The 26,290-nt window shown below is 44.5% G+C and overlaps 1 protein-coding gene across 1 annotated transcript in view; it reads left to right on the top strand.

The window, feature by feature from the left end:
- The window catches only part of RAMP2 (receptor activity modifying protein 2), an 86,437-nt gene that overhangs the window by 35,071 nt on the left and 25,076 nt on the right, over positions 1-26,290 (top strand). Inside the window, exon 3 of the mRNA XM_056548987.1 lies at positions 22,745-22,828. Coding sequence (XP_056404962.1) covers positions 22,745-22,828 — 84 coding nt within the window. The remainder of the gene's footprint in view (positions 1-22,744; positions 22,829-26,290) is intronic.

Genomic DNA, 26,290 nt, shown 5'->3' with positions numbered 1-26,290 from the left:
ATGTCATATAACCATGGGGGTCAACCATGACATGGTACAGGGCCATGCTATTGTGGTGGCCCAGTACGGGAGATGTTACCCCGTACCCTTGCTGTCCTGTCAGGCAGCCATCTTTAGTGTCCCCAGGGCCCCTGGCATCTGTTTCCCCCCTGTACATATGTTCTGCAATGTATTGTATTATAAAATGTGTTGTATCTTTAAGAGTTATGTCATGTGATAGTTACCCAGGAGGTACCAGTGACCAGGTGACCCCAAGACTGACCTATGGGCTCCCTGCTAGTCTCCCCCATATAAGCCCTGGGTGGAGCTTCTCTCTCTTCTGCTGAGGTCCAGTGCAGTCTTGTCTAGTGTGTGTGTCCAGAGTGTTGGAGACCTCAAAGTCCAGTCCTGCAGCCGCCATCAAGTCAGGTAAGATAAAGTCACAGCTTTATGAGTCAAGTCAGTCCCTGTCACCTGTCAAGTCAGCGTTGTCTGCATTCAATTGTCCAGTCCTACTACAAGTCCCAGCAAGCCCTTAAGATCTCTGCATCACTGGTCACCTCCTTGGGCCCTGGCTGAACTGTATAGACTTTACCATCTGTCTACCCTCAGTAATGCCACCATTGTCTGTAACTTGGCGTTGGAGTCTTTATTGCCCCCCCCCCCCCGTGCCTTGCCCAGGATCCAGCGGTATACCTTTGGGTGGTTTTAGACTAAACCACGCCCTGGCGTCACGAATACAAGGGGTTAATGCCACCTGCCCCTAGGGTAACAACATCTGCCCTCATCACACCCCACTACCACACCATGAATGGCTGCCTAGTCAAGTCACATGACATCTAAGTAGACATTATAGGGGGAGATTGATCAAAACCTGTCCAGAGGAAAAGTCGAGCAGTTGCCCATAGCAACCAATCAGATCGCTTCTTTCATTTTTGAAAAGGCCTCTGAAAAATGAAAGAAGTGATCTGATTGGTTGCTATGGGCAACTGGTTAACTTTTCCTCAGCACAAGTCTTGATGAATTTCCCCCATATCCCTAACCAGGGGACTGGCGTCCGGTAAACACAAAATGGAAACGTTTTAAAGCTGAACATATTTAGGAATTATTTTTATTTTTCCACATCCAGGTTTCTTAAAAACACTCAGATCTCTATAGGTTCTTCCTGTAGTATTCAGTCAAATCAAGTGTTATCACCGAAAAATCATGTGGTTCCAAAAATCAAAGTTCACCCGTGTTTGGTCCCAAAAAAATGTAGTTTGTCAATAGCAATATAAAAAACAGAAGAGCGGCACCTGTGTTTTTTACATTGCTTGGATCTATAGTTTTTGAGTCGACCACGAGGAGCAGAGCACCCTCCATTGTACAGTGCCGACCTCCAGGACATTTTTCTTCTAGTTTGTCAATAGTATTTTGTAGCATCTTGTGCCCTGGTTAAAACTGGTTATAAATTTATTTGCTAAGCCCCTCATTCCCATATAATAGGAGTTTACCTATTTAGTTGACTATCTGTACTAGTGAATAGTCAGAGGGGCAGGAACTTTATATGCAAAATGGGGTGTGACGACTAGGTGCGGCCCCCCAGACATGCAAGGAGCCAACTTCGCTCCGTGACAGATGACTGGCGATGTGGGCCGGAGGCTCACCCTCAATGCAAGTGGGGTGTCCCGGTACCGCATTACATACGTTACCTTGTGGTGAGGTCCCCAAAGTCAGAGTCCCTAGGAACAGTGGGGGTCCTCTTCCTTAGTTAACCCCTCATCACCCCTCAGTTAGCTATAATTAATGAAAATATAAGTGTAAAGATGTATATTTAATATTCTTACCTTGTTTGCGTCACAGGACCTGCGGGTCATGTGACCGGGTTGCAGAACTCGATGGTTTTTGCTAAAGGACCTTTGGTGGTTTTGGACATGTGATTACCCACAATCCATTGTAACGGTGAGTGACAGCTGATTGGACCAATCCAAAACGGCCAGCCCCGGCCCACATAAGGGAGCTGCGCCATCTTGATCGCTCTCTTGGGTTGCTGATTCTGGACGAGGTAGGACCTCCGCAGCTTACAAGACAAATTACTAGGCCTAAGCCTGCACTAGAAACGGATAGTTCATACAATTCCCTGCTATCTCCGCAAGATCTCCGGACCTAATCCAACCCCTAAATCCGGCGGATCTATGCAAATACAATCCTCCAAAGCTAAAGAGAACTCTCCGGTCCTAAGCATCTGTCAATCACTGCTGTGCTGTTTCAATAGACTCTGTTATCTGGACTGTTACCGTTATTGCAAATACAGAAAATCTTCAGTAAAGATTCCGCAAGTTTTAAGTTCAGCACTGCTGTGGACAATCTATTTCGCACTCACCTATCGCTCTTGGGAAGGGTGGCGATAGGCCCAGCATCAATACAGAGTTTTAACCCTCACCCTGGCGTCACGAGTGACAAGGGTTAACAGCGCCCTTTATAATACTGAACAGCAACACCCCAACTACCCTACACCCCCACAAGGCTTTATTCCCCAAGTTTACCACACAAGTCTATGGGAGGGGGCGTGATGGCCGTCTTGCCCCCTCCCATAGACTTGCATTGAGAGGGCATGGCCATGACGTCACGAGCGAGGAGCGGCCGTGACGTCATGAGCCTCCGACGCTCTAAACGAACGTCGGGTGCAGCAGGAAGATCGCGGGGGTCCCCAGCCTATCCTTTGGATAGGGGATAAGATGTCTAGGGGCGGAGTACCCCTTTAAGAGCTTAATATTCACATCCCCCCAGAACATGATTCAATGCCCCTCAGCCACATATTCACACCCTATAGGATTCACTCCCTCATTTTAAAACAATGTTCCCTCCAATCTGACTATTTAGTGAAAAGAACAGATTGTGCTACATCTTAGGAAGTACTGGAGTCGGGGAGGAATTTCTCCTCTCATGGGACTATAGTAATATAGACAGGAAAAAGCACAAGATGTTTAATGGTGTTTAAGGTGAGTAGTATAGAATTGCCACTCACCTTATGGGGTTGTATTGGGCATACAACAACCTTTGTAGTTTTATTGCATGTTTGGGTAGCGGTGCAGCCATCCGGATATTTCGAGGAGGATTTCCTCCACACTCGATTGGTGAATTCTCAGGGAAAAAAAGGCTGGAAAAATAATTCCGGGTGATCGGCGCCAACCGTCAGAGAAACTTCAAGGTAGACTTGTAAATATTCAAGTATTCCTTTATTTTGCTTTTTCAGACGCGTTTCGAGGTCTGCTACCTCTTTATCAATAACTACAGCAATTGCTGTAGTCATTGATAAAGAGGTAGCAGACCTCGAAACGCGTCTGGCAAAGCAAAATAAAGGATTACTTGAATATTTACAAGTCTACCTTGAAGTTTCTCTGACGGTTGGCGCCGATCACCCGGAATTATTTTTCCAGCCTTTTTCCCCCTGAGAACTCATGGGGCTCTTGGCATCAGCCTTATGGGGGGGATTTGCCTTCCTCTGGATCAACACAGTAGGGTTCTAGGTTGAACTGGATGGACTTTTGTCTTTTTTTCAACCTTAAAAACTATTTTACCATGTTACTATTGTGGTAGCCTGGGGGATGTAGGGTATGGGGAATGTAGCTGTGCAGGTTTAAAGGGTGCTTGTTAACCCTTGCTATTCATGACGCCAGGGTGCGGGCTCCTCAATAAAGCTTTTCCTACCGCCACCCTTCCCAGGAACGATAAGGAGGTAGATGATAATAGGTTTGAGGTAGAGAGTAAGAATGGATTGTCCACAACCAGAAAGCTTCTGTAAACAGCGTTAACTTTACAGCGTTAACTTTACTGAAGATTTTCTGTACACTTCAATAACATAACAGTCTCTGATCAATACAACAGCTTCCTTTTGGAGATTGACAATGGTTGGGACTTTAGCTTTAAAAGTCTTTAGTCTATTGTGTTGTTCCACTGGATTTAGGGGAATTAGTTGCGGTCCAGTAGTCACGCTAGCATTAGCAGGAATTAGAGTAAAACTCACGATTTTTGGTTCTGCTGAGGCCGTAGGTTTTGAGGCCTAGCGTGTCTTTGAAAGTTGCGTAGCACCGTCCTGTTAGTCCGGCATCCACGAGAGCAGCAACCCAAGAGAGCGATAATTGGACGCAGCTCCCTTATATGGGCAGGGGCTGGACTAACGCTAATTGGTCCAAACGGATGTCAATCACCTTTACAGAGATTTCTGGGTAACACGTGACCCAAGGACCTCCTAAGGTCCTGCAACATACCATACAGGTTACTAGCATGGTCACATGACCAAAGGTCCTGCGACACTGAACAAGGTAAGTACAATACATTTCTATACAATATAGCTATAATTATTAATATATACATTTATGAACATTAAAGTTAGACTTTAGGAGAGGCGACTAGGGGCTGTCCCACCTGAGCAACCCTACCTGAACGTAGTTACTCTGACTTTGGGGACCTCTACACTAGGTACTGGATGCAATACGCTACCGGGACACCACACTATACTTTAGAAAAGAGAAGGCAAAGGACGAAAGTAAAAACACTGTGGAATCTGGGTACCAACTCTAAATGCTGTAATACTGTTCCCTCCATATCTTTATTTTTACTTAATCTCCTACATTCTATAAGGTATATAGAGCAGGTTACATAATACAGTGCCCTGTGGCCCAGAGGACAACCTCTCAATTACTTGTTGCATCAGAGGATTTTATTAATGCAGACAGTAGGAGGTTGGGGTAGAGTCTGGGTCATAGACAACTGGGATTTTATTATCCTGCCATTTCTCATAGTAAAATAAACACTACAAGTCATGTATAAAGGACTATTGTACAGTAGGTTGCATAAGTGACTCCACCCCTCACATTATATACACAGTATATCCCATAAGTGACTCCACCCCTCACATTATATACACAGTATATCCCATAAGTGACTCCACCCCTCACATTATATACACAGTATATCCCATAAGTGACTCCACCCCTCACATTATATATACAGTATCTCCCATAAGTGACTCCACCCCTCACATTATATATACAGTATATCCCATAAGTGACTCCACCCCTCACATTATATATACAGTATATCCCATAAGTGACTCCACCCCTCACATTATATATACAGTATATCCCATAAGTGAGTCCACCCCTCACATTATATATACAGTATATCCCATAAGTGACTCCACCCCTCACAATATATATACAGTATATCCCATAGGTGACTCCACCCCTCACATTATATATACAGTATATCCCATAAGTGAGTCCACCCCTCACATTATATATACAGTATATCCCATAAGTGAGTCCACCCCTCACATTATATATACAGTATATCCCATAAGTGAGTCCACCCCTCACATTATATATACAGTATATCCTATAAGTGAGTCCACCCCTCACATTATATATACAGTATATCCCATAAGAGACTCCACCCCTCACATTATATATACAGTATCTCCCATAAGTGACTCCACCCCTCACATTATATATACAGTATATCCCATAAATGAGTCCACCCCTCACCTTATATATACAGTATATCCCATAAGTGAGTCCACCCCTCACATTATATATACAGTATATCCCATAAGTGAGTCCACCCCTCACATTATATACAGTATCTCCCATAAGTGACTCCACCCCTCACCTTATATATACAGTATATCCCATAAGTGAGTCCACCCCTCACATTATATATACAGTATCTCCCATAAGTGACTCCACCCCTCACATTATATATACAGTATCTCCCATAAGTGAGTCCACCCCTCACATTATATATACAGTATATCCCATAAGTGAGTCCACCCCTCACATTATATATACAGTATCTCCCATAAGTGACTCCACCCCTCACATTATATATACAGTATCTCCCATAAGTGACTCCACCCCTCACATTATATATACAGTATATCCCATAAGTGAGTCCACCCCTCACATTATATATACAGTATATCCCATAAGTGAGTCCACCCCTCACATTATATATACAGTATATCCCATAAGTGAGTCCACCCCTCACATTATATATACAGTATATCCCATAAGTGAGTCCACCCCTCACATTATATATACAGTATCTCCCATAAGTGAGTCCACCCCTCACATTATATATACAGTATATCCCATAAGTGAGTCCACCCCTCACATTATATATACAGTATCTCCCATAAGTGACTCCACTCCTCACATTATATATACAGTATATCCCATAAGTGACTCCACCCCTCACATTATATACACAGTATATCCCATAAGTGAGTTCACCCCCCACATATTTATAAATATTTTATTCTATCTTTTCATGTGACAACACTGAAGAACTCCTCTGCTACAATAAAAACTAGTGAATGCACAGCCTGTATAACAGTGTCTAATGTTGTGTCCCCTCGAAATAACTTAACACAGCCATTAATGTCCAAACCTTGGCAATAAAAGTGACAACAGCCCTATGTGGAAATGTCCGAATTGCGGCCAATTATCCATCTTCCCTCCCCAATGTCATGTTACTAGTTAGTGCTACAAGGTTTCAGGTATAAGTGGGGAGCAGGTGTTTCAAATTTGGTGTTATTGCTCTCACACTCTCTAATACTTTTCACTGTAAGTTTAATATGGCCCCTTATGGCTAAGTACTCTCTGAGGGTCTTAAAAAAAGAATTGTTGCTCTATAAAAAGAAGACCTAAACTATAAGAAGATTGCGAAGACCCTGAACCTTAGCTGCAGCACAGTGGGCAGGACCATACAGCAGTTTCACAAGACAGGTTTCACTCAGAACAGTCCTCGCTATCGTCGACCAAATAAGTTGAGTGCATGTGCTCAGTGTCATATCCAGAGGTTATTTTTGGAAAATAGATGCTTTATTGCTGTCAGCATTGCTGCAGTGGTTGAAGTGGTGGTGGTGGTGTGGGGGGGGGGGGGGGGTCAGCCTGTCAGTGCTCGGACCATACACCGCACACTGCAGAGAAGGAACTCTGGGACATAATCAGTACTAGCACCTACTGAGTCAGCGTTTGCCGAAGACAACCAGACATAACGCAACATTTACGCCTTGTGAACATAGCCTAAAAATCTGAGACATTTTAAACCGGGACTGCTGGGAGTTGTAGTTTTCCAACAGTCGGGGGACACACTGCTTGGGAAACACTGGTCTATGTAGTTGCATAGCTGCAGACTGGTCGGTGTGTCTATGCTGGAAGTGCCTGCAATGGGCACATGAGAACTGGACATGAAGCGATGGAAGGAGGCGCCCTGGTCTGACGAATCACATCTGTGCAGATTGCAATTCAGCACCACCTATATATAACACTTGTGCTTGGAAGAAAAACATGATTTTATAACTTTACAAAAACAGCCATCATATATTTTATCTCCCTATCTGCCTTGGTCTGCAGCTCTGAGCATTATATAGAGCTGACAGATTCCTTTAAATGACACTAAACAGATTATCCTCACAATATAGCTATAAAACTATAAATAATAACCATGAATCATAGTATAAGAACGACAACTTGCTGCTCTCTCACCGCCTTTGTGTTGCAAGTTCTCGTAACGTAATGAGCGTTTTTTTTTTTTTTGTGGGACGCGTCTTATCTGCCCCATTTTATTTTCGAAAGGATGTTCCCATTTGTCTGAGTGACACTGAAAGGATGCTCGATAATAATAGTTACATCCTCTGTGTGCCAGACAAAGTGATACAGACATCCTTCCTATACTGTCATATAATGCTGACTTCTGCGTTCTCTTCTCGCAGGAGACATGTCATCAAATTCGCCAAAAAGGGTAAGGGCGCAGAGTGATGGGGCATAGTGAGAGATAATGTTACATTTTTAGGAAAAATGTGCAGAACACAGCAATTGTCTACTCTCCTATTTTTCCCTTATGTGGTTTGCACAGGGCAGATTTAGGGCTGCAATATTTATTATGACGGAAATACCCAGTAGTACAGCTGACAAAACTTCACACTGCGGAATGTCTGTGTGGAATGGCGATCAGGAACAGGGCTGGTGCAAGGATTTTTTGGCACCCTAGGTGAAAGCTAATTTTGCCACCCCTTGACCCCGCCCATTAGCCCCGCCCTTTGACACGCCCCACCTTACTATCGGGGCGACAAACTGTAACAAACCTTCTCCTCATGTAATCACCTTACTACTGGGGTGACACACTGTAACAAACCTCCTCCTCATGTAATCTCCTTACTACTGGGGTGACACACTGTAACAAACCTCCTCCTCGTGTAATCTCCTTACTACTGGGGTGACACACTGTAACAAACCTCCTCCTCGTGTAATCTCCTTACTACTGGGGTGACACACTGTAACAAATCTCCTCCTCGTGTAATCTCCTTACTACTGGGGTGACACACTGTAACAAACCTCCTCCTCATATAATCACCTTACTACTGGGGTGACACACTCTAACAAACCCCCTCCTCATGTAATCTCCTTACTACTGGGGTGACACACTGTAACAAACCTCCTCCCCATATAATCACCTTACTACTGGGGTGACACACTGTAAAAACCCCTCCTCTGGCTGGGCAGGTGCTTTGGATGAGCAAAAGGGCGCTATAGGCGGCTGCCTGTTTTGCCTATAGGCAGAACCGTCCCTGATCAGGAATTCTGCTCAGAGGTTCCTCTAGCATTGACGTGAATGGGTCTTCAGTTGACCCATTAACACTGTGTACAGAAATGTGCAACAATGTAAACATTGCTCACCTGTCTGGCCCAGTTCCGAAACCACCAAAATCCATTTGTTTAGTACATCTGCAGTCCTTTCCACTAACCTGGCAGAAACACTACTTCCTTGTTAAGCAGTTGTTCAGTACTACAATTCCCAGAAAGCATTCCTTCCCCTCAGCTATTCATCACAGCCCTCCCACATTGCCCCCCCCCCAGAGCAGAACCTGCTGTATTCATTCCCTGTCTGCTTCTTTGCCTGTGGTATTGTTCATAACAAGCATGTTGTAAACACACCTAATTCTTCCCTAAATGTGCCAATAAAGAAAGATTGCAGGCTGCTGGGGCTGGTCAGTGGTGGTGACATCACTAAGGGGGTGGGGCTAGGGCTCAGAAACATGACCCAGCCACACCTCCTGAAAAAGTAGAGGATAATGTGTTGTCTTGGGAGAGAGGGAGCTGCTGGGTAGCTGCTGAGACAACACCACACTAATAATAAGAGCACTACACAACTTCCTGTCAGGGATGAATGACACAAAAGCCTACTGAAGCCAGTATAATTTGTGATAACACTATATTAGTTATATATCTTAGAGCAGGCCTTTCCTAACTTTTCACCCTATTTAGACGTACAAAGTTTGGTGACAAACTTCTGACCGTACTACCAATGGCATGTATCACGCTGACATATGATACCAGTATCGGCATTAAAAATCACCCCCCTGTGTTATTTTGTTCGCCCCCTTCATCCCTCCCCCTGTGCCACTTCATAACCCCTTCTTTGTCACCCCTGTGCCACTTCATTCCCCCTTGCCCCCTGTGCAACTTTATTCTCCCTTTTGATGCCATGCTGTGCCACTTTATAAAAAAAATTTGACAAATGTACACAAAAAAAGACAAAGATAAATTCCCCCACTATTCACTTTTTTTTTTTAACAAAATGAGGCCTTTTGTACTCCAGTTTCCTGGCATTAAAGCCCTGATAAATGTCCCCATATGTCTACACAGGGTCTTTGAAGCACTATATAAAAAGCAAAGCTTCCAGACGCTATAAAGATTATTTAGAAAATATTGGACCTAAAAATGAGGGGGTGTTTAAACGATAGATAGGGACATGTTATAGTTCACAATCACAAGAACTGTACAATAAAACTTAAGGGGGTACTCTGCCCCTAGACATCTTATCATCTGATAGTGGGGGGTGGGGTCCCCCTCGATCTCTGCTCCTGCACCCCACACATCCGGTACACGGAGCGAACTCTGCTGCGTGCTGGATGACTGGCGTTGCAGGGCGGAGGCTCGTGATGTCACAATCATGCCCCACTCGTGACGTCACAGCCACGCCCCCTCAATGCAAGTCTATGGGCAGGAGGCGTCTATGGGCAGGAGGCGTGTTCAGGTCTGAAATCGTGGTCAAACCCGATTTCAGACCCGCACAAAAATCATGTGAAATCGGATGTGGATAAAATCAGATGTGTGTAATGGATCCGATTTTTTAATGTAGGTCAATGGATCCGACTTTATATACGATTTCATATGATTTTAAGTTATAAAATCGTTTACTCAAGTCGGATGGAGAAATCATGATGTGAATGCAGCCTAAGAAAAATAAACCAAATACTTTATACCAAAAGACTAGCTGCTGCCCTGTCATACGTAAATTATACGCCATTTATGTACAGGCGAAAAAGAAATGAAAGTGCTGATGCCGAACAAATAAGTGCGAAGGGAAAATTGACTTTCCCAAAAGGAAGATGTAAGTATAATTGCAAACATATGAAGGGTTTCAGAGGAAGCCATTTGTAAATGTTGCAATAAAGAGATGATGTTTAATTTTAGTTGTATTTTTCCCCGTCCTCACAGTAGAAAGGCTCCGAGGAGGCCTCATCCATAATGTGCTGGAGCTCAAAGCTTTATCCCAAGCTGGATCTCATTCAGACTCTTGTAAATATCAAAACAAATGTGGTCGGGGAGAAAGCGAGAAAAACGTTTTCCCTTAGCGCCGACCTCATCTGTGATTCCTAAGATGACATGGCGGCCACGTCTGTCCACCGCCAGAACATCCCACCCAGCAAAATCACAGAATAGTGGGACCGGTGGTGTCCAGGAGCCCCTGGCTGCAAGTCATGTCTTGGAATCAATGGTAAAAAAACATAAAATAACCAAAAAACTATAATAGTAATAATAATACTGAATGGCTCTGCAGCTGTTTTGTCTGTGAGGTTGTAAATGAAGTGGGAAACAGAGGCCCCTGTGAGCAGGAATTGTGGGAGGACACCACAGAGGCTCATACAGGGCAAACGCCATTGACTTAGAATCATTGTCAGCAAATGGAAACTGGGAACATCCATTATAATTCCTGAGAGGAGTGAGCCCCAAAATCTGTGTCTAGTGCCCCAATGTTTATCAACTACGATTCTGTAACTGATAGAAAAGATGTAAGAGATAGATAGATAGATAGAAAGATAGATCTCTACTGCTAATACCTCTCCCTATACACCCATGAGCACTTCCCTCTCTTCTGTTAATACCTCTCCCTATTTACTCATGAGCACTTACCTCTACTGCTAATACCTCTTTCTACATACCCATTATCACTTCACTCTCTACTGCTAATACCTCTCCCTAAACACCCATGAGCACTTCACTCTCTACTGCTCATACCTCTTTCCTATACAACCATGAGCACTTTCCTCTACTGCTAATACCTCTCCCTATACACCCATGAGCACTTTCCTCTACTGCTAATACCTCTCTTTATACACCCATGAGCACTTCACTCTCTACTGCTAATACCTCTCCCTATACACCCATGAGCACTTTCCTCTACTGCTAATACCTCTCTTTATACACCCATGAGCACTTCACTCTCTACTGCTAACACCTCTCCCTATACACCCATGAGCACTTCACTTTCTACTGCTAACACCTCTCCCTATGCACCCAATCATTTTGCCAGCATTTCCTGCAGCTCTATGACACAGTCTGTCTACCTTTAAAAAACTGGCAGTATTTCTATTTCTAGGCAACTGTCCCATAGTATCATTGTGCACAGAATAGTAAGTTACTACTGTCAATTCATAACCAAATATTAGTATACATATGAATCTGAATCTGAACATACTCATTCTGCCAGCACAGAGATCTATGATAATGATAATATACAGTAACTCCACATCTTCCCAGCTTCGTAAAGTCAATTAAAGAACCTAGAGGAATCTGGACTAGATAAACATGCAGCTTTAGAAAGTCTGATCATATGGGTTTATGGGGAAAAAAAAACTTTGTTTAGGACTTCTATTCTCTCTAAAAAGTATATATGCCATGGAAAGTGTAAACATGCCGTGTGACCTGTACAGAGGTCATTCTACAAGGAAGGCGGGGGAGGCTGAGCTCCTATTGTCTTCTCTATATTCTAGTGTCACCTCTCACTGTAATGCTGTATTGATCACTTCCCAGTAGCCTCCTCCTTGTCAACACAGAAAGTTTTAGCTTAGTTTTAGGCCATGTGGCCAGACTAAAAACTGCAAAAATGTCACCATTATTGTATAGTATAGTAAAATTTCTAACATTTATAGTAAAACTTTTGATTTAGACAATGGGTCGTGTTCTGATGACACATTCCCTTTCGCACTATCCTCCGTAGGCTAATTCTGTCATTACTTTGTTACCACAGGGTCATTAATACTTTGTCTTATAGAAGCGGCCATGGCTTCAGCAGCTGGCTGTGCGACCTGTGTGGTTAGGGGACTGAGCGAAACCAAAAGCTACAACATGGAAAGCTGCTTCAGTTCTTGGACGCTCTATTGTGCAGATGTTTTTTTTAGGCAGCATAGTTTACACAGCAGATGTAACACCATTTGTCTTCTAGCCGGAATGGCACGTCAGGCTTGTGGATTGCTGCAGAACAAAAACGATCAGTTCATTATATAAAAACTGCTGGCCAACATGAAAGGATCCAGATCAGTTACATCAGTGGCTTTCTCATGTATCATAAACTACACAAATGCCTTAGTGAGGAGTAAATCAGGAGTCTGAGGACAGGCAAAAACAAAAGTTAAAGTCATTTTCAAAAACTTTTTATATAATATAGATAATAACAGTATATGTATATTTGTAATATTAATTGGTTAAAAAAATGTGTATATTTTGGGGTAAAAAAAAAAAACGCTGTCCCTGCAGCTATTGCCTGTGTCTCTGTGCAGTGACAAAATAAAGGAAATTAGGACAGGACAAGCGGGGATCTGTACACTGAGGACAAGCAGGGCTCTGTACACTGAGGACAAGCAGGGCTCTGTACACTGAGGACAAGCATGGCTCTGTACACTGAGGACAAGCAGGGCTCTGTACACTGAGAACAAGCGGGGCTCTGTACACTGAGGACAAGCAGGGCTCTGTACACTGAGGACAAGCAGGGCTCTGTACACTGAGAACAAGCGGGGCTCTGTACACTGAGGACAAGCAGGGCTCTGTACACTGAGGACAAGCAGGGCTCTGTACACTGAGGACAAGCAGGGCTCTGTACACTGAGGATAAGCAGGGCTCTGTACACTGAGGACAAGCAGGGATCTGTACATTGAGGACAGGCAGGGCTCTGTACACTGAGGACAAGCAGGGCTCTGTACACTGAAGACAAGCGGGGATCTGCGCACTGAGGACTAGCGGGGCTCTGCACACTGAGGACAAGCGGGGCTCTGTACACTGAGGACAAGCGGGGCTTTGTACACTGAGGACAAGCGGGGCTCTGTACACTGGGGACAAGCGGGGCTCTGTACACTGAGGACAAGCAGGGCTCTGTACACTGAGGACAAGCAGGGATCTGTACACTGAGGACAAGTGGGGGTCTGTACACTGAGGACAAGCGGGGGTCTGTACACTGAGAACAAGTGGGGCTCTGTACACTGAGGACAAGCAGGGCTCTGTACACTGAGGACAAGTGGGGCTCTGTACACTGAGGACAAGCGGGGCTCTGTACACTGAGGACAAGCGGGGCTCTGTACACTGAGGACAAGCAGGGCTCTGTACACTGAGGACAAGCGGGGCTCTGTACACTGAGGACAAGCGGGGCTCTGTACACTGAGGACAAGCAGGGCTCTGTACACTGAGGACAAGCGGGGCTCTGTACACTGAGGACAAGCGGGGCTCTGTACACTGAGGACAAGCAGGGCTCTTTGCAGGCTCCTGGCTTGTTAATCAGCCTGCTGTGTAAGTCAGGAGTGTGTCATAGAGCCGGCAGGATTCTTTAAATGTGCAGAATGTTCACAGATGTCTTCCGTGCAGACATGCCGCACAAATTACGCCGTGTGAAAATAACCTAAGTCTATTGGAAAGTGGTTGCCTTTGCACATAATATGTAAAAAAACAGAAACATTTTTGCAGCTTTATGAACGAGTGCCATGCCATTTTTCACATGGAAAGGTTTTCTACATATTGTGCACAGACAACTACTTTCCCATGGGTTTACATAGACACACACATTAATGTTAATGAAAAGTGTAACATGCCTAAACATAGCCAAAAAGTGGATTTTCTACTTGCTCATTTAGAAGTTACATATAGAGTCTACTGATTGTAAAGTCAATAAACCTGATACATTGCGTTCTTAGAATATTTTTTGGCGTATAATATTGTTATCGGCATCGATTACACTTAACCTGCCACTTCACTCGACATCTGTAGCTGATGATGTAGCGGAATGTGATAACCATTAGTAGTTATAATAAATGCTCGGCAGATCCCATAATACGGGTTATTATACCACAGTAACACAGTAACAATATTACATTGAATCCATTTACACCCACACTTCAGGTTTAAAACAGGTTTAGAATAATTTTCCATACTAATTCATGAATTATGGAAAGATATTTGCTAAAATAACATCTCTGCCTGTTATCGTCCTGAAGTGCGGCGTTCTTTTTCCTGTACAGATACAAAGGGGTTTTTGATACAAAATTGCATTTGATGACGGGAAGTCTTCCGGATCAGCAGCTGGAATACATTTCTCCCAGAGAAGTTATTTGTAAAACATGAATGAACGGGGAGAGTTCCACGGATTTCAGACTGAACTTTGGTATCATTTGTCTAATTCAGCCGAGAGATTTCACCGGATTCCCTGACTGTATAACCCACTAACAGGACCAAAAAAAAAAAAGACAAAATTGTCAGATAAATATAACCATGTATTGTAGAAGTCTATGTTGGTAGAATGTGCAGTCTGTGTGGCAGAATGTTTGTCAACCATTTGTAGTTTACGAACCTGTTTATATTTATCATTTTTTGGTATTTTTCCAGCATGTTCTGATCTGTAACTGGCAAACCATGTAGCAGAGCTTAGAATATGGTAAGACCAGTGTAGAGTCTATAGCAGGCCTGCACAGCTTGGCACTACGGGGGAGCCCAAAAAAAAGCGGGGTTTCAAGCAGAGTATTCTGCTGGTGGCTGTACTTACTGACTGCACCACTTTATGGTGGCACTATGCTGCCCCCCACCATACTTCACTGTAGGGATGGAATTGGGCAGGTGATGGGCAGTGCCTGGTTTCCCCCAGACATGATGCTGCCCCCACCATACTTCACTGTAGGGATGGTATTGGGCAGGTGATGGGCAGTGCCTGGTTTCCCCCAGACATGATGCTGCCCCCACCATGATCACTGTAGGGATGGTATTGGGCAGGTGATGGGCAGTGCCTGGTTTCCTCCAGACATGATGCTGCCCCCACCATGATCACTGTAGGGATGGTATTGGGCAGGTGATGGGCAGTGCCTGGTTTCCCCCAGACATGATGCTGCCCCCACCATGATCACTGTAGGGATGGTATTGGGCAGATTATGGGCAGTGCCTGGTTTCCCCCAGACATGATGCTGCCCCCACCATGATCACTGTAGGGATGGTATTGGGCAGGTGATGGGCAGTGCCTGGTTTCCACCAAACATGATGCTGCCCCCACCATGGTCACTGTAGGGATGGTATTGGGCAGTGCCTGGTTTCCTCCAGACATGATGCTGCCCCCACCATGATAAATGTAGGGATGGTATTGAGAAGGTGATGGGCAGTGCCTTGTTTCCTCCAAACATGATGCTGCTCCCACCATACTTCACTGTATGGATTGTATTGGGCAGATGATGGGCAATGTCTTGTTTTCTCCAGACATGATGCTGCCCCCACCATGATAAATGTAGGGATGGTATTGGGAAGGTGATGGGCAGTGCCTGGTTTCCTCCAGACATGATGCTGCCCCCACCATGATCACTGTAGGGATGGTATTGGGCAGGTGATTAGCAGTGCCTGGTTTCCTCCAGACATGATGCTGCCCCCACCATGATCACTGTAGGGATGGTATTGGGCAGGTGAAGGACAATGCCTGGTTTCCTCCAGACATGATGCTGCCCCCACGATGATCACTGTTGGGATGGTATTGGGCAGGTGATGGGCAGTGCCTGGTTTCCTCCAGACATGATGCTGCCCCCACCATGATCACTGTAGGGATGGTATTGGGCACGTGATGGGCAGTGCCTGGTTTCCTCCAGACATGATGCTGCCCCCACCATGATCACTGTAGGGATGGTATTGGGCAGGTGATGGGCAGTGCCTGGTTTCCTCCAGACATGATGCTGCCCCCACCATGATCACTGTAGGGATGGTATTTGGCAGGTGATGGGCAGTACCTGGTTTCCCCCAGACATGATGCTGCCCCCACATGATCACTGTAGGGATGGTATTGGGCAGGTGATGGGCAGTGCCTGGTTTCCTCCAGACATGATGCTGCCCCCACGATGATCACTGTAGGGATGGTATTGGGCAGGTGATAGGCAATGCCTGGTTTCCTCCAGACATGATGCTGCCCCCACCATGATCACTGTAGGGATGGTATTGGGCAGGTGATGAGCAGTACTTGGTTTCCCCCAGACATGATGCTGCCCCCACATGATCACTGTAGGGATGGTATTGGGCAGGTGATGGGCAGTGCCTGGTTTCCTCCAGACATGATGTAGCCCCCACAAGCTTTCATGTGACTTTTACTGAGGAGAGGCTTCTATTTCGTCACCCTGCCATAGATTGTGGAGGCTGCCATGATGGTTGAACTTCTGGAAAAATCTCCCATCTGGACACATGATCTCAAAGGAGTTCAGCCCGATGGACTATTAGATTGTTGCTCTCCTCACCTACCAAGACCCTTCATTACTTAGTTTGGTGGGTTGGCCAGCTCTAGGAAGAGTCCTGGTTGTTCCAAATAAAACAATGTTCCATAGCGGGGAGCAGGAGCCAGCAAGCTCTCGGACATGGGGCACACCAAAGAGAGGCAACTAGTTTCATGTCACCTGCGGATGCTTCTTCCGGCCAAGGTGCACCTTGGCAGGAAGAAGCGTCCGCAGGTGACGTGACACTAATGTACTAAAGTAACCTTATGGTGGATAACCCCTTTAATTTTATATGGCAACATTGTTATTTTATACATTGAGAGGCCCATTCAGACCCCCTACCTGGGTCCTCTTTATCAGCGGTTTACTTTTGTGCTGATGCCGGGGCCGGAGCAACATCATCTCCCGGCTCCTGGCATCAGAGAGGGCGCGCAAGAGCCGTGCAGGTAAAGACTGTGCAGCTCCTTGCGGACAGCATATTCCAAAACCGGACCGGCAGGACAAAATCGGCGTACACCATGCAAGTAGGGATTCAGCTCCATATTTAAAAAAATAATAATAATTTTTTAAGATTTATACTCCGATAAATAAGGCACCATTAATAATATTTACCAATTACTTTTTAAATGAATAAATAAATAAATATACTGGATCATGCCGAAACCATTTAGGCTTTTATACTGCATACTTCTTTTCATCTGATATATATTAATCTAAATATATATATATATATATATATATATATATATATATATATATATATATATATGTTTGCACAGAATCAAGAAGTAGACAGAATGTTATAATCATGATGAGATGATAATGTGATCTCCTCTTGCTCGAGTCTTATTTCCTTTGCACCAGGGAAGCAGATAATAGGAACCACCTTTATTGTTTGCAATATGTTACAGACCACTGTCTATGTGCTTCTTAGGACACTAATGCATTACATGTGCTGGGCTGCGGAGATCTTTACAGTTTATTGGCTTACTTGGTGATCCCCTTGTGGCTTCGAGGTTCCTTTTGCTTTCCTGCCAAAGGGAAAGGGGAGGGCCTGCGAGAATTTTCAGGTAGTTTCTATTTGGTAGTCATTCTGTGTACCCTCTCAGTAATATTACCATATGAAAAATCAATTGTGGAATTGAAAAAGAAAAGAGTTAAAGCAGTTTACAAGGTAAAAAAAACCTATAAAAAATAAGCCTTGCAGGGGTAATAGGAGTGGGGAGGTGACAGGAACATTCACATACATTAATGGAAGGAAAGGAAGGAAGCGAAGCTCGGGGAAAGGAGGTGTCAAAACAAGGTCACGCTCTAAAACTGAAGGCTGGGAGGTGCAGGGGAAGTGTGTTTTAGAGTCAGATACACAAAAAAAAAAGTCAATATCCCGTAAGGAAGAGACAAGTCCAGCACGGCGCGGCTAATCCTGATACACACCATGTTGAGCGGCTAGTTACCGCACTTGATCGCCACCTGTAATCTGCTCAGGCGGCATACATGGCAAAATAGCAGTTAGTAGAATAAAGACGGCACTCACCATTCTGGCAGGATTATGTAACTTTAAAGCGTTACTCCTCTATCCAAAAGATAGGGGATAAGATGTTTGATCGCGGGGGTCCGACCACTGGGACCCCCCACAATCTCCAGTACGGCACCCGTGCACCCGATGACTGGGGTGTCACGTCGAAGATCGCGGGGAGTCCCAGCGGCGACCTCCCCACATTCAAACATCTTATTCCCTATCCTTTAGATAGGGGATAACATGTTTAGAAGTGGAGTACCCCTTTAAAGGGGTATTCCAGGAATTTATTTTATTTGACTATGCTACAGGGGCTGTAAAGTTAGTGTAGTTCATAATATAGTGTCTGTACCTGTGTGTGACGATGGTCTTGCAATTCTTCTGTGATTTTCGCCCCCATATTTATTTTTAACACCATACAAAATTACTCAGGTCTCGGGTTTGCCCAGGTTGAAGTGCGTTGAGATGTGACATCACTAGTCAGGTGATGACAAAGAGTCTGTCTGGTTCAATGGGTGGAGCGAACGCTGGGTGGAAGAGAGATTATTTAGCAACAGCTGAAGGCACCCTGGTTAGAAAAAACTGGTCTTTTGAATGGAATGCAACTCATTTGTGTTTCAATGGGTGTGGGGGAGCTGATGTGTGGGAGGGAGGAAAGTGACCTCACACTTACAAACATGGAACTATGGGATTTGTAGTTTGAGAACGAACTACAACAGGAAATACTAAGTTCACAAAAAGCCTCAGTGTTATGGTAATCTCACAACATAGCCATTTAGCCACAAGACAAGTGCAGATCCTTCCTAAGCATGTCCATTACTGTCTGCCAGGTACGTACTAAAATCACCTTATGGTGGAGAACCCCTTTAAGTCTCCTGAAATAATTACGCCTAAATCCCTTTCCTCAAGTACTGAGGTCAGGACTGTATCACATTTTCTATATTCTGCCCGAGGGTTTTTACGTCCCAGGTGCATTATTTTGCACTTAACCACATTAAATGTCAGTGTCCAGAGTTCTTACTGTTCCTCTATTTTACCCAAATCCTTTTCCATTTGTCGGATCCCTCCAGAAACATCAACCCTGTTACATATCTTTGTGTCATCAGCAAAAAGACCAAAACCGAACCATCGAGACCTTCTGCAATATCACTAAGATATTAAACAAAATTGGTCCCAATACAGATCCCTGAGGTCCCCACTGGTGACAAGACCTCGCTCTGAATATTCTCCATTGACTACGACCCTCTGTTGTCCTTCGGCCACTGCCTAATCCACTCAACAATATGGAGTCCAAGCTCAATGACTGTAGTTTATTGATAAGTCTTCTATGTGGGACAGTGTCAAAAGCCTTACTAAAATCTAGATATGCGATGTCTACTGCCCCTCCGCCATCTATTATTTTAGTCACCCAGTCAAAACAATCAATTGGTAGTTAAAGAGATATGAAGCATGTGGTATAGAAGGAAATATGATGGCAGAATAAGAGTAAAACAATAGGATATGTTTCAAGTGTCACTAGGAATTTTGGTTAAAAAAAAATGCTGACAGTGTCTCAAACAGTAGATACAAACAATAACTTTCCTTTTTCTCTCTGTGGCTTTGAAGGGAGTGTGTCACCTAGAATTGTCTTTCTGATTATAGCCATATAATGAACATGTTCTTTCTTATAATATGTCTCTATTTTCTGATTGCAATTTTTTGTACATTTTGTATGGGGGCTGCCATCTTGCCTAAAGTTTTTTTCATGGACCATAGACAGCAATAGACAGAATCTGTCCCAGTCAGAGGAATTAGAGACCTTTACAGGTACTGGGGATTTCTGATCTCTGCTGTGAATGGTGATGGATCCAGTGTTATCTCTTTACTGGTGTCACCTTTCTTTGTGCTCTTGAGAAGAAAAACATTTCTGGGAAATGATCTGTACAATACAGGAAGTCTCAGTTTAGTTTTAGCCCTAGTGACCAGAAATGGAACTGCACAATTTCAGGATGCTATAATCTATATTTATAGTTATCTATCTATCTACATATATATATATATATATATATATATATATATATATATATATATATATATATATATATACAGTACAGACCAAAAGTTTGGACAAACCTTCTCATTCAGAGTTCTCTTTATTTTCATGACTATGAATATTGTAGATTCACACTGAAGGCATCAAAACTATGAATTAACACATGTGGAATTATAGACATAACAAGAAAGTGTGAAACAACTGAAAATATGTCATATGTCACCTTTTGCTTTGATTACTGCTTTGCACACTCTTGGCATTCTCTTGTTGAGCTTCAAGAGGTAGTCACCTGAAATGGTTTTCACTTCACAGGTGTGCTGGTGTGGAGGAGGAGGTGTGATGGTGTGTGTGTGGGGGGGGGGGGGGGGGGGGGAAGGGTGCTTTGCTGGTGACACTGTTGGGGATTTATTCAAAATTGAAGGCATACTGACGCAGCATGGCTACCACAGCATCTTACAGCCGCTGCTATTCCATCCGGTTTGCGTTTAGTTGGACCATCATTTATTTTCCAACAGGACAATGACCCCAAACACCTCCAGGCTGTGTAAGGGCCATTTGACCAAGAAGGAGAGTGATGGGGTCTGCACCAGATGACCTGGCCTCCACAGTCACCGGACCTGAACCCAATCGAGATGGTTTGTGGTGAGCTGGACCGCAGAGTGAAGGCAAAAAGGGCCGACAAGTGCTAAGCATCTCTGGAAACTCCTTCAAGACTGTTGGAAAACCATTTCAGGTGACTACCTCTTGAAGCTCATTAAGAGAATGCCCAGAGTGTGCAAAGCAGTAATCAAAGCAAAAGGTGGCTACTTTGAAGAACCTAGAATGACACATTTTTTTGAGTTGTTTCACACTTTTTTTGTTATGTATATAATTCCACATGTGTTAATTCATAGTTTTGATGCCTTCAATGTGGATCTACAATATTCATAGTCATGAACATAAAGAAAACTCTGAATGAGAAGGTGTTTCCAAACCTACACATATATAATTATTACATTACATATAAACACACACACACACATCTCAAAATGTAAACCTAAAAATCATGAAACGATGGGTCATTTTAGGTCATTTTCTGATGACACACTCCCTTTAATCCTGAAATAAATAAATAAATGCTCTTTTATGCAGCACTAAAGTTTCAAAGAGACGTGCCAGGGTCTGCGGTGCTCACGGGTTGCAATGCCCCTAATTCCCCTATACGACTGACAGATGGGACTGGGCTTCCAATGCCACCAACCCCTGTGAAAATCCCATACACATGCCATGGTTCCCGACTCCGGGCCACATGAGAGTCAATAAGGCTGATGCCGAGTTTGGTAAAGTTAATAGAGGCCGACAACTCGCTCTCTGCCGACATTAGCGTGCGAGCCATCAGAAGAAGGGTTCTTTTATGAGGATAAAGTCACCCACAGGGAAGGAAGAAGGTAGGGAATGAGAGTGGAGAGTATTGCAGCCATATTCTCAGGGGGGAAGGTGAATTATGGCTAAATAATATTTTCTGTTTAAGGGGCAAAGAGGCGTTGGGCCAGGGTCTGCAGACCCTGGCCTACGCCTTTTTGACCCTTAAAGGGGTACTCCGTCTCTAGACATCTTATCCCCTATCCAAAGGATAGGGGATAAGATGTCTGATCACGGGGGTCCCACCGCTGGGGACCTCTGCGATCTTGGCTGCCACACCCCAGACATCCGGTGCACGGAGCAAATTTCACTCTGTGCCAGATGACTGGCGATGCAGGGCGGAGGCTCGTGATATCACGGTCACGCCCCGCTCGTGACGTTATGGCCATGCCCCCTCAATGCAAGTCTATGGGAGGGGGCGTGGCGGCCGTCACGCCCCCTCCCATAGACTTGCATTGAGGGGGCGTGGCCAGGACATCACGAACAAGATGCGGCTGTGATGTCATGAGCCTCTGGCGCTCCGGCACTGCACCTGATGCTCTAAAAGATCGCGGGGGTCCCCACCGGCAGGACCCCCGCGATCAGACATTTTATCCCCTATCCTTTAGATAGGGGATAAGATGTCTAGGGGCAGAGTACCCCTTTAAATAGAAAATATTATTTTGCCATAATTCATCCACCCCCCTGAGAATCCTTTTCCTGTTAGCTGTAGAAATTGTGAACCAAGCCATTCCATCAGAGGGCCACTTGGGGGTCTACCAAGGAAGCCAGTGTAGCACTTCTTACCCGAGTGACATATCTAGAACCCTATCCTTACCAACACTTTCCCTAAACTACCACATCCATATTTTAGAGCAGCAACAGGTTGGGGACCACATTTCCAGCGACTAATACTCTAAACTAATTGTTTTTAATATATGAGACAATATATGATCGATCACAGGTTTCTGATGACATACTGACATATTTTAATCTACATTTTTTCCATCAGCTCTCGGCTCACTGGCGGCAGTGGAGAATGTCACACAGCCTACAGTCAACGTGTCACATCCAACAGGATACTACTATCCCAATGGTAAGAATAAACCATGATCCTTATTACATTTAAGAAGATATTACAACTAATAATGGTAAAAAAAATTGTCCGAACCCAATGTATAACATATGCAGCACCTGTGGGGTGCATACACTAGATAAAGTATCAAACAATACAATGGGAAAGGGTAGCATGCACTCACCGCGGGTAAACTGCTGCAAGCCCGAGGTCTGGGATCACGACAGCATAGACGAGGACGGTAAGGGGCGCTCAGAGGCTACGCCGGCAGTTTTGGACGGCCGGAAGAAGGACGTTCCTACGTTCGAAACTGCCGGCGTAGCCTCTGAGCGCCCTTTACCGTCCTCGTCTATGCTGTGGTGATCCCGGACCTCGGGCTTGCAGCAGTTTACCCACGGTGAGTGCACGCTACCCTTTCCCATTGTATTGTGTAGATTTGTAAATTACTTCTATAAAAGAGTTGAGTTGTTTTTTTCTGTCTGGCAACAGTGCTCTCTCCTGACATCTCAGTCTGTGTCGGGAACTGCACAGAGTAGAAGAGGTTTGCTATGGGGATTTGCTTCTAAACTGGGCGGTTCCCGAGACACGTGTCATCAGAGAGCACTTAGACAGAAAAGAACAACTCATCTTCAGCAGCTCATAAGTACTGAAAGGGTTAAGATTTTTTAATAGAAGTAATTTACAAATCTGTTTAACTTTCTGGAGCCAGTTGATATATATAAAAAAAATTTTTTCCTGGATAACCCCTTTAAGGGGTACTCTACCCCTAGACATCTTATCCCCTTTCCAAAGGATAGGGATAAGATGTCTGATCGTGGGGGGTCTGGCTGGGTCTGCTGGATTCGGGCAACCGTGGTCGTGACATTACACCCCTCCCATAGACATGAATGGAGGGGGCTTGGCGTGACGACATGACCACAGCCACCCGAACCCAGTGTCTTAAACATAATGTTCAGAACGCCGGGGTGCCGGGCTGCAACTGGACCCCCATGATAAGATATCTTATCCCCTATCCTTTTTGATAGGGGATAAGATGTCTAGAGGTTGAGTACCCCCTTAAGAGAGGTCTCCAATTTTACATATTGATGGCCTATCCTTAGGAAAGACCAACAATATCCGATCGGTGGGATTGTGACACCTGACACCACCGCCATGGCTGGATCTACTCTCTGTTTACTTTTGTTGTGGCTGCGGGGTTACTGCATCATAGCTCTATTGAATTCAACAGGATGTGAGCTGCAGTAACCCAACATGGCCACTACACAGTGAGCGGCGCCATCTGCTTCCATCCCTGTTCACAGTATAGATCTGTTTAAAATTATTTTTATTGAAGTTTTTTAACATGACAAGATAATTGTCAAACAAAACAGTAGATAAACATAGTAGTTACATAGCACAAAGGAAATATTCATGTGCTCAAAAAAAGATAAGAAAAAAACGGCCACTCACCAATTCCCGATAAAAGCAAACAATCTCCAGACAACAAGGCGGGATGGATAGGAGCGCTGAGACAAGGTAGAAGTTAAAATGGTTTATTTCCCATCATGCAACGCGTTTCACGGTTACCCGCTGAAGCGGGTAACCGTGAAATGCGTTGCATGATGGGAAATAAACCATTTTAACTTCTACCTTGTCTCAGCGCTCCTATTCATCCCGCCTTGCTGTCTAGAGAACCCCAGCGGGAAGAAGCTGCAGAGATACCTTGATGAAATACCTTGTTCCATTGTTGTACTTGGCTGTAGTACAACTCCATGCGGTAAGCGCAGTTTACATTTAGCGTTACCGATCACACTTTGGCGTTACACTACGGAGCGCATCCGTTTGTGCTTTTTTATTTCACTCACCAATTCCGTCTTCTTGCTTTATTGCATAAAGTACTCTCATAGATACATAGGGGAGAGGGAAGGAGCGGGGGGGACAAGCGGCAACAAGCTCCGTTTTGCACTAAGACTAGTGATTCTTCCTAGTGCTTCTTGATGGCCGGAAGAATCACTAGTCTTAGTGCGAAACGGAGCTTGTTGCCGCTTGTACCCCCCGCTCCTTCCCTCTCCCCTATGCATCTACGTGAGTACTTTATGCAATAAAGCAAGAAGACGGAATTGGTGAGTGGCTGTTTTTTTCTTATCTTCTATATTTTGCATCTTTGCCGACACCGGAGCACCACCATTACTGCACCTGCAAAGTAGATCCATAACCGAGAGACCGGAGTTCCAACTGTTCGCAGTGCCGTAGGAATCTTTTTTGTATGAAATATTCATGTATTGCCTATTTCTTCATAGGAAATATGTAATTGTTATAGAAATAATAAGAAAAGAAAAATAAATAGTATGGAAAATTAGAAAAAATAAAATATATAGAGTGAACAATATGAAACATAGTAATAAGTAACTGCGTAGTTTACACCAGATCCTGAGACTGAGTCAATGGCCCTGATTTACTAAGAGTGTTGTGTAGGTTTCTTTGTGGGTTTTAAAGGAGTAGTCCAGTGGTGAACAACTTATCCCCTATCCTAAGGATAGGGGATAAGTTTGAGATCGCGGGGGGTCCGACCGCTGGGGCCCCCTGCGATCTCCTGTACGGAGCCCCGACAGCCCACGGGAAGGGGGCGTGTCGACCTCCGCACGAAGCGGCGGCCGACACGCCCCCTCATTACAACTCTATGGCAGAGCTGAAGCGCTGCCTTCGGCACTCTCCGGCTCTGCCATAGAGATGTATTGAGGGGGCGTGTCGGCCGCCGCTTTGTGCGGAGGTCGACACCCGCTATCTGGCCGGAGAGCCTGGCCCTCGTACAGAGAGATCGCAGGGGGCCCCAGCGGTCAGACCCCTGCAATCTCAAACTTATCCCCTATCCTTAGGATAGGGGATAAGTTTTTCACCACTGGACTACCCCTTTAATTCCCTACAATTTATTTCCCACGGTATTTACTAAGGTTTCCCTACATTTTCCACTTTCCCTACATTTTGCTTTTTTTACACCTTCTCTGATCTGTCGGGTTTTCCTCAGCTGAAATCCACCACATTTTCTGTGGAAACCTTAGTAAATATGTTGGGTTTGTGTGAAAATGTCGGGAACACGCCCCTTTTTGGTGACCACCGGCCATGCCCCTTTTTAATTTTTTTTTTGTAAAATGGAGAGTTAGTTGGGTTTTTTCAATTCTGGCGCAAATTCTGAATCTGGTGAACAACCCGACAAAATATGTCGGGTTTGCAATAGTAAATGAGGGCCAATGTGTTTAAAGTATTTATGAAAAAAATCTTGTGAACTATTCTTTTTATTTGTTCGTATAAGATAATGTATTAAATTACCTTTTTTGTATCAGAAACGGATGTTGAGTGGTAAAACTTTGTCCTCCTCATGTCCTCGCTTCATCTTCCCTCTCCGTCCATAGTCGCATATTAGTAATAATGATTACAACCTGATCTTACATATAGTAATCACAATGATAGCTTTTATGTCTGTGTTATTGAGTTCCATAAGGCTGG

Source organism: Hyla sarda, chromosome 12 (assembly GCF_029499605.1).
Source record: "Hyla sarda isolate aHylSar1 chromosome 12, aHylSar1.hap1, whole genome shotgun sequence".
NCBI lineage: Eukaryota > Metazoa > Chordata > Amphibia > Anura > Hylidae > Hyla > Hyla sarda.
The sequence above is the reverse complement of the archived record's forward strand: the minus strand, read 5'-3'. Positions and strand labels throughout refer to the sequence as shown.